This window comes from Delphinus delphis, chromosome 4, assembly GCF_949987515.2.
Source record: "Delphinus delphis chromosome 4, mDelDel1.2, whole genome shotgun sequence".
In the NCBI taxonomy this organism is placed as follows: domain Eukaryota; kingdom Metazoa; phylum Chordata; class Mammalia; order Artiodactyla; family Delphinidae; genus Delphinus; species Delphinus delphis.
Window position 1 is genome coordinate 111072839 of NC_082686.1, and position 13830 is coordinate 111086668.

At 41.1% G+C, this 13830-nt stretch overlaps 1 protein-coding gene across 1 annotated transcript in view; it reads left to right on the forward strand.

Moving 5' to 3' along the window:
* The first annotated feature begins 8725 nt into the window (after positions 1-8725).
* The window catches only part of LOC132424998 (inhibitor of carbonic anhydrase-like), a 40652-nt gene continuing 35547 nt past the window's right edge, over positions 8726-13830 (forward strand). The window contains 1 exon segment of the mRNA XM_060011287.1: positions 8726-8817. Coding sequence (XP_059867270.1) covers positions 8775-8817 — 43 coding nt within the window. The 5' untranslated portion in view covers positions 8726-8774.

The window sequence follows — 13830 nt, forward strand, 5'->3', positions numbered from 1 at the left end:
CCCATCCTATTTGCATCTCCGTGGGATCGTGTGACTGAGTTATAGCCAATAGAATATAGGTAGAAGTGATGTTTAGCACTTCCAGGCCTGGCTCATGGAAACTTCTTGTACCGCCTTACACAATTCCTTATTCTAGATGTCAATACACAAGGCAATCTTGGAAACCACATGTTGAAAATGGCAGAGCATCTCTTAGCCTGGATCTCTGAATGACTGACCAGAGCTATGAAGGTGAACTCCCCATCCCTGCCTCTCCAACCAAACAAGACCACTGCTGCCATCTGGGTTTTATATTAGCAAGGAGCCAACTTCCATTATGTTAAACCATTGAGATCGGGAGTTTCATCTGTTATGTCAACTAGTACCAACCTAATCAATTCTGAAGTTGCCAGGGTTTAAACAAATGTGCTGCCACTTCAAAAACTGTTTTTATTACCACAAAGGGCCTTGGAAAGAGGGAAGTGAAACTGCTTCAGAGACAAATGCCAGAGGCCACATGGGGAGAGCTTGGACTTGGAAGCAGGCTGCCTAGTTTGATTGCCGGCTCTGACATGTACTGGCTGTCTGACCTTCGGCAAGTAACTTAACCTCTCTGTACTTCGCTTTCTTCCTGTATGAAATGAGGATGACAATAGCACCTACCTTATGGAGTTGCTATAAATTAATATCTGAAAAGCACTTAGCTCAGTGCCTCGCACACAGTTAATGATAAATTCACAAATTCCTAATTTTCCAAAGGCCATAATGAAGTCTTTAACTTGTTTCCTACAATACAATCTCCTAACCTCCTGCTCTGCTGTTAGAGAGATTGTGCCAAAACAACAGAGGTGGCTTTAGGACTATGGATGTCCTTCCTTTGCAATATGACTTTGTTCCGGTACACAGGAATTTCCCAGAGTTTGCTCCACTCAGAGGTCAGAGGGCATCTTGGTCTATTGGATTTAGGCTGTGTTAGCTTTAGGTAGATCATTAACCTTAGGAGCAATGCTCACCTCTTGACCCTATTTGATTTTTGTCCACAGGCCTATAGAGAAGATTGTTCAACCTCCTTTTGAGTCAATCCTTTACATGCATTTATTCATAATAATTATCATATATTTGATCTTTTTTTTTTTGAGTCTTATACCAGGCACTGTTTTCCAACCTAGGGTTAGCATGCTGAACAAGAAGAATGTGGTCTCTGCCCTCATAGACCCTATTTCCTTTCAAAGGTATGAATAAATGAGGAGTTAGAGCAGTTGTGAGCACAGTAACTTGTAAAATTCATTCATTCAGTAACAATATACTAGAATCTTCAAAAATAAAGATTAAAAATTAGTAGTTAATGTCCTCATTTGTGCTTCTGTAATGGTGAAGTAGCTTGTTCAAGAACCGTGCTCTTGTTGAGCACATCTAGATGTGGATAAAGCACCAGAAAACCTATTTAAGAGCATTAGACATTAGAGGTGCCAAATTTCTGGAAAAGGGAAGGGGTAAACCAGGGAGGTGAGATGACATTCTGCAACCACATTTCCTTGGGGGAATTTGCCACTTCCTGGTACAAGGTAAGAGGTATCTGGTTTTGCCTGAGCAGAGGGCTACTGCTAGCAGAGCTTTGGCAGTCTCACGGCTGGAAAAACACAAGTGGAGACAAGATCCCAATGAGAAGGGAGGTGCAGAGAACTAAGCCTGATAAATGACCAGTTCTCCCCTTAAGATATTTGGCACAATTTGAAGTTCTGTGGAAAGGGAGGCAAAAAATATAATTCTACACCTTAGAGAGGTCCCAAAGAATATACCAGGTGTATCAGTTTCCTATTGCTGCTATAACAATCACCACAAATTAAGTGGCTTAAAACAACAGATTTATTATATTACAGTTTTGTAGGACTAAAGTCTGAAATGGGTCTCACTGGGCTAAACTCAAGTTGTCAGCAGGGCTGCTCTCCTTTCTGAAGGCTCCATAGGAGAACCCATTTTCTGGCTTTTCCTGCTTTAGAGCTGCTCACGTTTCTTGGCTCATGACTGCAGCCCATTCCATCTTCAAAGCCAGCAACTGCAGGCTTTCTTTGCCTTATTCAAACACTAACCCTTCTGCTTCCCTCTTCCACATTTAAAGGACCCTTGTGATTACATTGACCCTCACAGATAATTTAGGATAATCTCTTTATTCCCAAATTGCCTTGCTAGCAACTTTAGTTCCATCTGCAACGTTAATCCTCCCCTGCCATGTAGCATAACATATTCACAGTTTGTGGGATTAGGACATGGATGTCTTTGGGGGTCCATTTTCTGCCCACCACACCAGGCTTTCAGTGGGTAGACATAGGAGCCTATCAAAACTGCAGGCTAGTCTTGATTCAGCCAAACCTCGATTGGATGAAAGTGATCAGTCCCCATTTTATCTTCTTAGTAGAATAAAAGGATGAAAAAGGTGGAGAATTTCATTTGAGAATTGGAATCTATGAAGAAGAAATAAAAATGGAAATTCTAACAGTGAAAAAGGCAATCGTTCCACTAAAGATGCAAGAAAAAGTGTCTTTGCACTTGTGGCAGCCAAGACTGAATGGGAGAATACAGGAATTACAAAACCATGGAAAGAGAATTTTTGCAACTCAGAAATAACATTCTAAACAGCAAAGAGCCTGTTTTACTCCCCCTAAAAAGTCTGAAATTTGAGTTTACATGAAAAAGGCAATAATTTGTGTCAATTTCTCATTAAGTATATTTAACAATACAATAGATGCAAAGAAGAGAGGATTAGTAAACTGAAAGTTAGTTTAATATAAAATATCCAAACTGAAACACAAGGAAAAAAATGGAAATACAGAAAAAGGCATGATACATGTGTGCATTTGAAAAAGATTACTACAGGGACTTCCCTGGTGGTCCAGTGGGTAAGACTCCACGCTCCCAATGCAGGGGGCCCTGGTTCAATCCCTGGTCGGGATACTAGATCCCGCACGCCGCAACTGAGTCTGAATGCCGCAACAAAGATCCCGCACGCAGCAACAAAGATCCCATATTCCACAACTAAGACCAGCCAAAATAAAAAAATAAATATTAAAAAATGAGATTACTACACATACAATTATAGTTGTAGAAGTAGAATCAACAGAATAGGCAGGAGGGATATTTAAACAAACAATGGCTGAGAATTTTCCAAAAGTGATAAAAAAAATTAGCCCAAACCTTCACAGCTAGGGTAAAATCACACTTAGGCATATGATGGTCAAACCAAAGAACATGAAGAAGATAAAGGGAATATTTTAAAAGCAGCCAGAGGAAAAAGACAAATTACCTTCAAAGGAACAACAGTTGACCTCAGTTGACTTCTCAACAGAAATTATAGACAAAAGAACACAATACAGTGACATTATTAAAGTTATGGAAGAAAAGAACAAACTCTACAAACTGTTAGTTAAAAACATTAAAAATCCTGAGAAAATGCTCTGCCAGAAGATTTGCACATTAAAAACAGGTGAGCCAAATAGAAAACAAATATAAGGTGGCAGATAACACTCTAACATATCAGTAATTACATTAAATGTCAACAAACTATATGCCAATTAAAGTCTAAGATTGTCACATGGAGTTTTTAAAATATATGCTGCTTGTAAAAGACACACTTTAAATATAAGGACACAGAAACACTGAACACAAAAGGATTAAAAAATATATGATGCATACAATAGCCAGAAGAAAGCTGGTGTAACTACCCCAATATTAGACAAGACTCTAAAGCAAGAAACATTACTAGAGATAAAAAGAGGCACTTCATAATGATTAGAATTATAAAGGGAAAAACCTAACAGTAAGGTATCACAATCTCAAATATGTATGTACTCAAAAACATAGTTTTAAAATATATAAAGCAAAGGTCAGCAGCGTTAAAAGAAGAAATAGACAAATCCACAATCATAGTGGGGAACACACTTCTCTCCAGTGCTAATAGAAAAATCGGATAAAAACAATTATAGAGCTGAACAACACAATTTTCAACGTGTGTGTGTGTGTGTGTATATATATATATATATATATAAAACACATATGTATGTATTTGATTTATGTATAGCATTATAAATAAAACACTTTACCCAACAGCCATAGAATACTCATTATTTTAAAATGCATATTAAACAACAAAAAGTAACTGTATGCTGGGCCACCAAACAACCTTCAGCACATTTCAAAAGACTGAAATCATTCTGAGTATGTTATCGTACCATAGTGGAACTCAGTTAGACATAAATAACAAAAGATAACCAGGAAATTGAAAACACTGGAAATTAAGCAATACATTTCTAAATAAACTATGAGTTAAACAAGAAATCACAATGAAAATTGGAATATATTTTGAATTAGAATATATATTTGAATATATTTTAGATAATCATAAAGATATAATAATATATCAAGAAAAAGGAAATTTGTAGCCTTCAATGCATATATTAGAGTAGAAGAGAGGCTGAAAATCAATGATCTTAACTTCCTTTTATAAAATCCAGAAAAAGAACAAAGCCCAAAGAAAGTCAAGAAAGCAGAAATCAATAAGTGAATTTACCATAAAGAAAATCAACAAAGCCAAAAGTTGGCTCCTTATGAAAATTAATAAAATAGGTAAAACCTTGGCAATACTAATCAAGAAAAAGGAGAAAACATAAATTACCAATATCAGAAATGAAAAAGAAAATTATAGCAAGGATCCTCCACACATTAAAAATGTATAAGAGCTTCCAGGTTGGTGAACACTTTCACGTGCTGGGAGGACGGTGCATCCCAGTTTCTCAAGGACAGAAGCTCCTGTAACAGGACCCTTCCAAACCTCACCAATGAACCTCTTCATCTGGTCATTCATCTATATCCTTTATAATAAACTGGTAAACATAAAAAATGAATAAAGATAATATTGTGCACAACTTTACATCAATAAATTTGAAATTTAGATGAAATGGGTAAATTTCTTGAAAAACTTAGCAATACCAAGACTTGAAGAATCAGAAAATCTGAACATTTCTTTAGCTATTAAAGAAATTTAATCTGGAATTGAAAACCTTTCCACCAATAAAACTCTAGACATGGGTGTCTTCACTGATATATCAAGACTTATTATAAAGCTACAGAGACTGAGACAGATATAAGTGGAAGGGTTGATATATAGCTTAGTGGAACAGAGTGGAGAGTCTAGAAACACATAGACAGTTACCTGATTTTTGACAAAGTTTATACTAAAGTGCAGTAAAAAAAGAATTATCTTTCAAGTAAATGGTGCTGGGTCAACTGGGCACACATATGGAAGGAGAAATGAATACAGGCTTCTATCCCATACCATTCACAAATATCAGTTCCAAAAAGATCTAGGCCATGTGCCTTAGCCTTGTCTTCTATGACATCATGCTATATATAGCTCACTAAGTTACTCAGTTTATAACTGTAGTTATATAGCACAAATTACAGGGTCTATACATCATTTGTTAAATTCCAGGAGACCTACTGAGTGAATATTTGGGGCAAAAAAATGTCATGTTAAGAAAAGTCATCTACTTCTTTTAACCTAATTTCTCGTTCACATGAATGGAAAATAAATGTCTGTGTTTTTTTAAAAAAATCAATTCCAGGTGGATTCTAGATCTAAATGTGAGGGGTAAAACTATAAAGCTTCTAGAAGGAAACATAAGAGAATATTTTCATGAACTTGGGACAGGCAAAGATTTCTTAAACAGTTTACAAAAAGTGCTAAACATAAAGGAAAATGTTGAAATAGGACTCAGAAATATATAAAACTTCTGTTTATTAAAAGACACCATCAAGAGAGTGAAAGAAAACCCATAAAATGGAAGAAGATATTTGAAATACATATGTCCTTCACAGTTCTCATATCTAGAATAAATAAAGAACTCCTACAACATAAAAAATGTGAAAATAATCCAATAAAAAGAAGATATCTGAATCACCAATAAACATGTGAAAAAGTGTTCAACTTTATTAGTCATCAGGGAAATTAATATTAAAACTACAGTGAACTTCATCATATACTCCAGGAGAGCTAAAATTAAAAAGTCAGCCCAAACCAAGGGTTGACAATGATGTGAGGCAACTGGAACTTTCATACGCTGGTGGGAGTGGGAGGAGAGTGGGAAGTGTACAACTACTTTAAAAACAGTGTGGCAGCACTTATTAAAGCTGAACATAGGCATATGCTGTGATTCAGCAATCGTGCCCTGAGTCCCAACGTGGAATCTCTGGCCTCTAGTGTCTTTGGCATGGGGGGGCAGCAGGTGGCCTTCAGGACTTTGTGTCACCATCACAGCAGGCCCAGGGTAAGGGTTTACACCATAGCAGTCTCTGGGACAAACCCCGTGCCAAGAACCCCCTGATGAGTGTCTCACCAAGGAGGGGACATGTTCATCCTTTCCTTTGAGATGGTGTTCAGCAGATTGCTGGTCTAGAGGTTGCTTTAATCTCTGACCAGAAATATGTTGGCTATTTCCAGCTCATGAGCATATGGGATGTGGTCTCAGGGACCCTGACAGCCTCTCTGCACAGCATGGACCTTGTGTGACCGAGGCTCCTAAGCCTTTCTCTGTGCCCTCCAGCTGGTCTTACTCCAAAGCCCAGACGGTCACCTTGAAAGCTGACCAGATGTGAGAGGTCCCCTCCTCACTCTATCCTGTCCCTAGTTATCTGGCACATAGAGACAATACATTTCTTGAATTGAAAACTCAACTTAGCTGGCTAGAGGTGGTGTGAAGGGGGAGAGAATGGGGACAATCTCCCATTAGTTGTCCAATGATGGTGATGTCTGTAAGATATGGAAGGAAGAGGATACATTGTTTACTTTGAGGTATATGTGTGAGAGTGTGTGTGTGTGTGTGTGTGTGTGTGTGTGTGTGTAAGAGAAGGGGAGGAGAGCCCAGGTTTGTGTATAATAGTCTCATGCCTTTGACCTTGTGAATTCTGTGACTTACAACCTCTTCCTACTCCCTCAGGACTATCTCTGGCCTCAGTGGAAGGCAGGGTTAATCTCTGACAGAGGGAAGAACTTTTCATAATTTTGGTAGGAGCTGAAACAAACAACAGTATTTCCTTAGCAAAGATTCACCCTTTGCGCACAAGAAGAGGAGGGCAGAATAAAGAGTTATGGTGGGCTAAAATAATAAACTGTTTAAATTCAATTATAATACATTCTTACAGTCTTAAGACTCAGTTTTGAGGATGCTTTATTAGATGAGTCTTGGTTTGTGGTTTGAATTACTATATTGCCAGTCCTAATACTTACCTTGAGAGAAAGTCTACTTAAAATGTATCCAGGGCAAAAGACTTGAACAAGAGGGCATTTAAATAGCTAATAAGCATATAAAGATACTCAACCTCATTAGTCATCAGAAAAACTCAAAATTATGGTGCAAAACCAACAACACTCCCAGCAAAACAGTAAAAATGTGGAACAGCCAAACTCTTGTACTCTTAATGTGGGAGTGGAAATTGGTTCAACCACTTGGGAAAAGTGTTTGGCAGTATCTGTGAGTTGAACATATGCCTACTTTATTACCAAGCAGTGACTCTCCCAGGAAAATATCCTACAGAAATGTATACCTGTGTGCAGGAAAAGACATGTACTAGAATGTTCACAGCAGCACTCACTATAAGAGCCCACTAGAAACCACTATCATCAACAGGCAGGATAAATAGCAAGTCCTGCATATACAATATGGGGTCATATGCAACACCAAGATCTCCTGACGGGCAACTATACACAACAACATAAATGAATCTTACAAATGTAACCAGAAAGAAGTCAGATGCAACATTGTACATATTGTATGATTCCATCTTTGTAAAGTTAAACAGTCAGCAGAATTAGTCTATGTTGCCAGAAGTCAAGATAATGGATATCTTTGTGGGGAGATGGGAAGTAATTGGAGGAGAGGCACCCCCCACTCTGTTAACGTTCTGTTTCTTGATGTGGGTGCTGGTTACAGGGGTGTGCTCACTTGGTGATAATTGCTCAAGTTGTATACTTAGGATATGTTAAGTTTTATGTATGTTTATTACACTTAAAGAAAAATTTTGAAAAATCTAAATTCGGAAGACTTCCCCCAGGCAGAGCTCATAGACTTCAGGAGGATGGGGCTGCGGGCTGCACTGGTGAGTAGAAGCAGCCCTCCCAGGGTTCAGCGCTTCACTTGACCTCAGACTTCAGCCAGGGTTGCAGGAGACGGTGTCAGGGGGATTGGGGGTGGGGGAGGGACCCGGAGTGGGCAACCGAGACGCTTTTGGAGGAAGAGTCTGAGGATACCTGAAAATTGCGTTCAAAACGTTGTGTATGCGTGTGCACATGCTCTCCTGGGGGAAGGGTCCACAGTGTTCACCTAGTGGACCGCCCCTCAGTCCCGAAGAGTCTGTGTTGGAGACATCGAAGAGTTGCTTGTCTAGATGAAGGTCCAGGGGTCAAGGAACCCGCATTCTAGTAACTAACCTGGGGCCCGGGCGGTCACTCTCATCTTGGGCCTCGGCTTCTCTGTCCAGTGGGCTCCGGGGTTGCTGTGGTTCGTACCTCCGGGGTGCGGACTACTAGCCCGCGAGCAGAGATCCAGCCTCTCAGTTCCGGGCGCTGGGCAGAGGTGCAGCCGCAGCGAGCCCCTGCGAGCTGTCTGGGAGAGGGGTGGGGGTGTGGCGAGGGCGATGGGCCGGAAGGGCGAACCCTTCGGAGGAGGCGGATCCGCTCCCTCGCGGGCAGGTAAAGTTGGCCGAGGCCCCGAGAGCCGGGTAGGAGTCGCGCGCCGCCGAGGAGAATGAGGCTCGCGGTCTGCTCCGTGCTGTGCGCGGGGGCCCTGGGTGAGTGCGCACTGGGAGCCGGGTGGGGGCCGGCCGTTTAGGATGGGACCGGGTGCCAGCCGAGGGTCAGCCACGGCGGGACACTGCACTGTCTCGTCTAGGAGGCTTCGAAGCAACCCAGCGCCTGGCTGGCTCCAAAGTGCCTTCCACCGCCGGTGGTTCATCAGTGCACCTGACCAACTTTCGCCCTTGCAGAAACCCTGCAGGCTAGGGCAGGAGTTCGCAAACTCTGACCAGCTGACCAAATCCCGCCAGCTGCCTGATATACAGCCGAACGAGCTAAGAATGGGTTTTACATTTTTACATGTGTGAAAGAAAATAAAAAGAAAAATAGCTTGACACATAAGAATTATGTGGAATTCAAATGTCAGCGTCCATAAATAAAACTTCATTGCAACACGATCATGCTCATTCAGGTATTTGTCCATGGCTGCTTTCAGGCTTTAAGGGCAGAGTAGAGAGTTGCCACAAAGACTGTATGGCCCACAAAGCTAGTAATTGCCTAGCTAGCCCAGTACAGAAAAAGTTCATGACCCCTGGCCTGGAGGCTGTTCGTCCAGTTTACAGTGAAGGAAACAGGGTCAGAGGAGAGAAGGGATTTTTTCCGAGGGCTCAAGGACTATTATTAAGAGGGGGAGGGGCACATCAGGTAAGCTTGTCATGTCAGGTATCTAACCAGAAGGATCTTTCCTGCTCTGAACTGTACAATGCCTCCCATCCCGACTACACACTAGGCAGGTGGAGGAATATAGGGGAGAAACAATCACCCTAGAATGGAATCCACCTGCCACTCGGTGCCATGTGACTGGGTGGTCCCTTGCCCTCCTCTCTGAGCTGATTTCCTCCTCAGTTCAGTAGAAATTACTTTTTCACAGCAAACACACAGTTGCTGTGAAAGTGACATGAAGTCATGTACCTAAGGGCAGAGCTGTAGGCACAGGTGAGTTATCACTGGAAAAAAAATCCTGCACGTAAATGTAGGGGACCCCGTCCCGTGTTGGGGGGCTGTCAGGGCTCTTGGCTGGGTAACTGTAAGGAAGGTAATGGTGCAAAGTCACTAACCTCATGCGGGTGGAGACCCCTGCCTGGCGGGACAACTGGGTTCTGTCCAGCCCTGATTCTGTCAGGTCTCAGGCTGTCTTAAATCATTTCTGGGGTAGGGTATCTATCATGGGGGGAGGCATAACCTGGGCTGAGCAGAAGAAGGCAGGAAAGGCAAGGAGTGCTTTCAGGGATGGGGGTGGCCCTCCTTGGCCCAGTGCTGCCACCTAGGGCCACACGGGGAGCTCTGATGGGGCTGGGGAAGGCTGGCAATGTTGCTACAGCTGTGGTCCAACTATGGCTGCAGAAAATCCAGAGTGCAGCCCCCTGGCCTCTCCCGTATTCTTCCTGAACAGGGCTTCTGTTGTTTGTTCTTCCCCCATCCCCTCTCTTGGCAGTGTCAGGCACTGACCAAAAGTTCACTTTCCCAGTCGGCTCTGTGTTTACTAAACAGAGGCAAGAGCTGCCTCTCCCTGGCCCTCCGCCCACTCCATCCCAACATTCCTTCTCTCTTGGCCACTGGACAAGGCTGGAATCGAGGACGTGCTTTCTTCAAAGCTCAGTGTTCTCTTCCTATAAAAACCCTTCTGGTGGCAGATGACAGGAATGTAACCAAACTAGCTTAAACTAAAAGTGTCAGAGGAGTGGGAGTGGTGATCAGTAGGCCTTGCAAGAGCCAAGAACCAGGGGCTCAGTACAGCCTGTACCTCCACCTTGGCTGCCACCTCCTTTCTCTACCTTTTGCTCTTCCGGGGAAGAGATTTCTCCACGCAGTGAGCATGTGGCCACCAGCAGCTTTTCCCTTCTAGAGCAGATTGAAATATTCACAGTGGGCTCTGATTGCCCCTTCTTGAAATTGTCACATAGTTGGATGGAGTGTTGTTGATGGCTGGCCTAGTTTAGGTTACTTGACTCCATTGACACTTAGCTTGCTTGCACACACTCTTTCTTTTTAAAATCATTTTTATTGAAGCATAACTTACTTTTAATAAAATGGTCTCCTACAAGTATACATACAGTTCAATGAATTTCAAGAAATATGCCTACCCCCATAACTACCACCACAATCAAAATATAGAACATTTCCATCACTCCCAAACTGTCCCCTACCCCTTCCCTGTCATTCGCATTTTTTCCCACTTTAGGTAAGTTTTTCCTTTTCTAGGATTTCATGTAAATGGAATCATGCACTACATAGTCTTTTGTAACTGGCTTGTTTCATTCAGCACAATTGTTTAGAGATTTATCCACATTGTTGTATGTATCAAAGTTCATTCCTTTTTATCGCTGAGTAGTATTCCATGGTATGACTTTATCACAGTTTGTTTTCCATTCATTTGTTAGTGGATGTTTAGGTTGTCTCCAGTTTGGGATATTATGACTAAAGCTGCTATGAATGTTAGTGTACAAGTCTTTGGGTGGACATATATTTTCATTTGTTTTGGGTAAATATCTAGGAGTAGCATTGCTGGGTCATAATGGTAACTTGTTAAGAAAATGTCAAACTTTTTTGAGTAGTTGTACCATTTTCCATTCCCACCCACAATATGATAATTTCAGTTGCTCCACATCCCGCTAACACTTGGTGTTGTCAATATTTTCACATTTAGCCATTCTGATAGGTGTGTGTACTACCTCACAATGGTTTTAAATTGCATTTCCCTGATGAGTAATAATGTTGTAGCTTAGCTTTCCATTTTCTTTTTTTTTAATTAATTAATTTTTTTTGAATTTTTGAATTCTATTTTTGTAAACAGCAGGTTCTTATTAGTTATCCATTTTATACATATTAGTGTATATATGTCAATCCCAATCTCCCAATTCATCACACCACCAATAAAATAATTAATTTTATTTATTTATTTTTGGCTGTGCTGGGTCTTTGTTGCGGCACATGGGCTTTCTCTAGTTATGGTGAGCGGGGGCTACTCTTTGTTGCCATGCACAAGCTTCTCATTTCAGTGGCTTCTCGTGTTTCAGAGCACAGGCTCTAGTCTCGCTGGCTCAGTAGTTGTGGCGCATGGGCTTAGTTTCTCCACGGCATCTGGGATCTTCCTGGACCAGGGCTCAAACCCGTGTCCCCTGCATTGGCAGGCGGATTCACTGTGCCACCAGGGAAGCCCTCCATTTTCTAAATGATACCTTCTGAAAAGCAGATGTTTTACATTTTGATCAGGTTCCCTTACCTAATTTTTATTTTTTGTTATTATGTTTTGTGTCCTCTCTAAAAATATTGATATAATTGGCTACCCCCAAAGTTGCAATAGTTTCCTCTTTGTTTTATTTTAGAAGTTTTATAGCTTCAGCTTTTATGTTTTGGTCTATGATACATTTTTAGTTAATTTTTGTGTATGGTATAAAGTAAGAGTTGGGATTCACTTTTCTCATATGGATATCCAGTTATTCCAGGACTTGTTTTTGAAAAGAATATCCTTTCTTCACTGAATTACCTCGGCAGCTTTGTTGAAAATCTACTGACCCTATATATATGGGTCAATTTCTAGACTGTCTGTTCTGTTACATTAAGCTTTATATCTCTCCTTGTGGCAATATCACACTGTCTTGGTTACCGTAGCTTTATAATAAGTCTTGAAATCAGGTAGTATAAATCCTCCAACTCTATTGTACTACTTCAATGTTGGTTTGGCCATTTAGATCTTTTGCATATCCAAACACAATTTTGAATCAGGTTATCAAATTCTATAAAAAACAATTAGGCTTAGATTATTATTGAGATAGCATTTAATTTATAGATTATTTTGAGGCTTGGCATCTTAACAATATTGAGTTTCCTAATCCATGAACATTCTATATCTATTTATTTAGGTCTTCTTTCATTTATCTTGGAAATTTTTTGTAGTTTTCATGTACAGTTCTTGTTCATAATTTGTTAAATGTATCCCTAATATTTCATATATATATCTATTTTAGATTTTTTTTCTTATTTTCTTTCATTTTTCTTGGCTGTATCAGGTCTTAGTTGTGGAACGCTGGATCTTCGTTGAGGCATATGGGATCTTTCGTTGCGGCACGGGCTCTTTGTTGTGGTGCACAGGCTTCTTTCTACTTGTGGCATGCAGGTTTTTCTCTCTTTCGTTGTGGTGCGCAGGCTCCAGGGCGCGTGGGCTCTGTAGTTGGTGGCAGGTGGGCTCTCTTGTTGAGGCATGTGAGCTCAGTAGTTGTGGCACAAGGGCTTAGTTGCCCCGCGGCATGTGGGATCTTAGTTCCTCCACCAGGAATGGAACCTGTGTCCCCTGCATTGGAAGGTGGGTTTTTTTTTACCACTGGACCACCAGGGAAGTTCTGATATTTCATATCTTTGAAAGCCATTGTAAGTATTATTATTTATTTATTTATTTTATTTTTTTTTTGCGGTACGCGGGCCTCTCTCTGTTGTGGCCTCTCCCGTTGCGGAGCACAGGCTCCGGACGCACAGGCTCAGCGGCCATGGCTCACGGGCCCAGCCGCTCCGCTGCACGTGGGATCTTCCCGGACCTGGGCACGAACCTGCGTCCCCTGCATCGGCAGGCGGACTCTCAACCACGGCGCCACCAGGGAAGCCCGTAAGTAGTATTTTTAAAGTTTCATTTTACAGTTTTTTCTTTTTAGCTTTGTAGAGATTCAACTGATTTTAGCGCTTTGACCTCAGATCCTAAGACCTTTCTAAATCATTTATTCCTTAAAATTTTCTGTGTAGAGAAACATGTTATCTGTGAATATAGATAATTTTCTATCTTCTTTTCCAACCTGTATGCCTTTTGTTTCTCTTTTGAGCTTTGTTAAAATGGTTAAGACCTCTAATACAGTGTTAAACAGAAGTGAAGAGAATGTCAATCTTTGCCTTGTTTCTGACCTGAAGGGGAAAGCATTCAGTCTTTCACCATTAGGTATAATATTAACTGTGGGGTTTTTTGTAGATGTTCTTTATCAGGTTGAGGACATTCCTTTCTATTCTTACTTTGCTTGGAATTT